This window comes from Pygoscelis adeliae, unplaced genomic scaffold (genome assembly GCF_000699105.1).
Source record: "Pygoscelis adeliae isolate BGI_AS28 unplaced genomic scaffold, ASM69910v1 Scaffold459, whole genome shotgun sequence".
In the NCBI taxonomy this organism is placed as follows: domain Eukaryota; kingdom Metazoa; phylum Chordata; class Aves; order Sphenisciformes; family Spheniscidae; genus Pygoscelis; species Pygoscelis adeliae.
The window spans coordinates 80,978-83,011 of NW_008825435.1; the positions used below are offsets into that span (position 1 = coordinate 80,978).

Consider the following 2,034-nt stretch of genomic DNA (forward strand, 5'->3'; position numbering starts at 1 on the left):
AAAAGAAAAAAGGGGGGGGGGGGGGGCAAAAATTGCAGGAGGGATCTGCGGTCCGTGCTTGAAATCGCCCTTTTATTCCTGGCATCAGTAAGTCGGCGACAACCTTCTGCAAATCCACCTTTTCCCAACCTACCTCCTCTGTCCTCCACAGCTGTAACAGCTCTGCTGCTGGGAAAAAAAAAAATAAATCAACCCACGCATTGGGATCCTAATACGCCTGCTGCTCACAGAGGAGGATGAGGAAAGGGTCAGGGGAGTGGTGGTAATTTGCTTTTAAACGATTTTTGTGAAGGAGAGCCCCAAACCCTCTTCCTACAGCTGGGAAAACTCGTGTTTTCCCCCGAGCACAGGCTCTGAGTACTGGACATTTGCGTAGAGAAATAACTGTGTGATTTAACCTCTTCGAGAAGGAGGAGCGATTGCCATGGGGGTTTTTTGGGGGGAGGTTCTGGAAAATTTGGGACAGGAATCTCTGGGAAGGTGAAGGATCCTGTGGACGAGCACCCAGGGTTTGGTGCAGTAGGAATTAGCTGTTAGATAAAATCTGGGTGAAAATGAATTTTACGGTAAGGATCTGTCAGCAGAGTGTTGTCTGCAGGTTACAGAAACGTGTTCTTCACGGGCTGGGTTTTCTCTCTTCTTTTTCATTTTTTTTAAGGAATCGTGCTGTTTACATTTCTGTTTTCCCCTTCTGCTTCCTCCTCCCTCCCCATTAACTTTTTGGGGGAAAAAAAAAAAATTGTTCAGCCAGGTATGATAGAAGCAGAGGGTATAAAGTTCCTGCAGGATTTGGGAAAATAGGCGGCGGGGTAAAGGATGGAGGTTTTTGTTAGCCGCCTGTCCCCACGCCTTACCCCCGTTTTGTGATTCAGCTTGGCCTTTCTATTAGCTTATTAGGGAATAATAATCTATTAGCTTATTAGAGAATCCACAGGTTAATAAAATAGAGGGTTTTGCATGAAGAGTCCAACCGATGGATGAAAATCCGTAGGATGACGGCTGGCAATGGGTTGCATGCTGGGCTCTGCTTACGGGGGGTTGCCTCCTTCTCTCAGGGGGCCCGGTGCCCCCCGCCATGGAGCCGTACGTGCTGCTGGACCCGCTTTTTCCAGAACCCCGTTTCCAAGCCCGATCTGCTGTCCCGCCTGGACCACGGGGATGAACCTACAGCCCTGGATCTCCATGTGCCCAGGGACACCCCGGCCGCAGGTGAGCCTCCGATCGTGCCTCAACCACAGCGGGGAAAAACCCTCGGTTCGACTCCTGCAAGCGTGGAGGGCTTCCCCCCTGCCGACCTCTCCCCAAAATGGGCAAACCCCCACCGTAACGGCTGCCACCGTACCCCCGGCTGCAAGCCCTGGTTTGGCCACGGCATGGAAGAGAGGTGCTGGGGAGGAGAGACTGCAATGCCAGAGGCATTGTCCTGGCCAAAATGGAAATGCCGGACCCCCTTCCTAGACAGGCGCATTTCTGGAGTGGTCCACGGAGGTGCAGTGGAGGTGGTGGTGGATTAATTACCATGTTCACGTTGGTGGCAGAGAGGAGCGATGGGGATCGGAGATGCCTCTGCTAGAGGTGCTTACCTGGAAGAATCTGTGAAATGAAAAAGGAGGAGGAATCCCTCCTTGCTCTCCTCTTCCTACCACCTTCCCAGCCCCGGGAGAGACGATGTCTCCTGCCTGGGTTGTGTCTGTCTCTCTTTGTGCCCCACAGAGGATGGAGCAGGAGCAGAGCAGGAACCCCCTCGAGAAGAAGCTGCTGAGAAAGAGCCTGAAGTGGTGAAACCTGCGGGCGAGGAGCATCCTTCGAGCCCCGCCGAGACTGGGGTGAAGGTGGGCAGGAGCAGGGGACTGGGGGAGACGGCCACGCGCCCGGGCGAGAGCCAACCCAGCAACACGTGCGGCGAGTGTGGGAAGAGCTTCAGCCACAAGTCAGCCCTGGTGAAGCACCAGAAGATCCACACCGGCGACCGCCCGCACGAATGCCCTGACTGTGGCAAGTGCTTCATCCAACGCTCGGACCTCACCATCCACC

The 2,034-nt window shown here is 54.2% G+C and overlaps 1 protein-coding gene across 1 annotated transcript in view; it reads left to right on the forward strand.

The window, feature by feature from the left end:
* Nucleotides 1-992: 992 nt before the first annotated feature.
* LOC103922939 (zinc finger protein 850-like) overlaps nucleotides 993-2,034 on the forward strand; it is a 158,981-nt gene continuing 157,939 nt past the window's right edge. Inside the window, 2 exon segments of the mRNA XM_009331166.1 lie at nucleotides 993-1,209; nucleotides 1,714-2,026. Coding sequence (XP_009329441.1) covers nucleotides 993-1,209; nucleotides 1,714-2,026 — 530 coding nt within the window.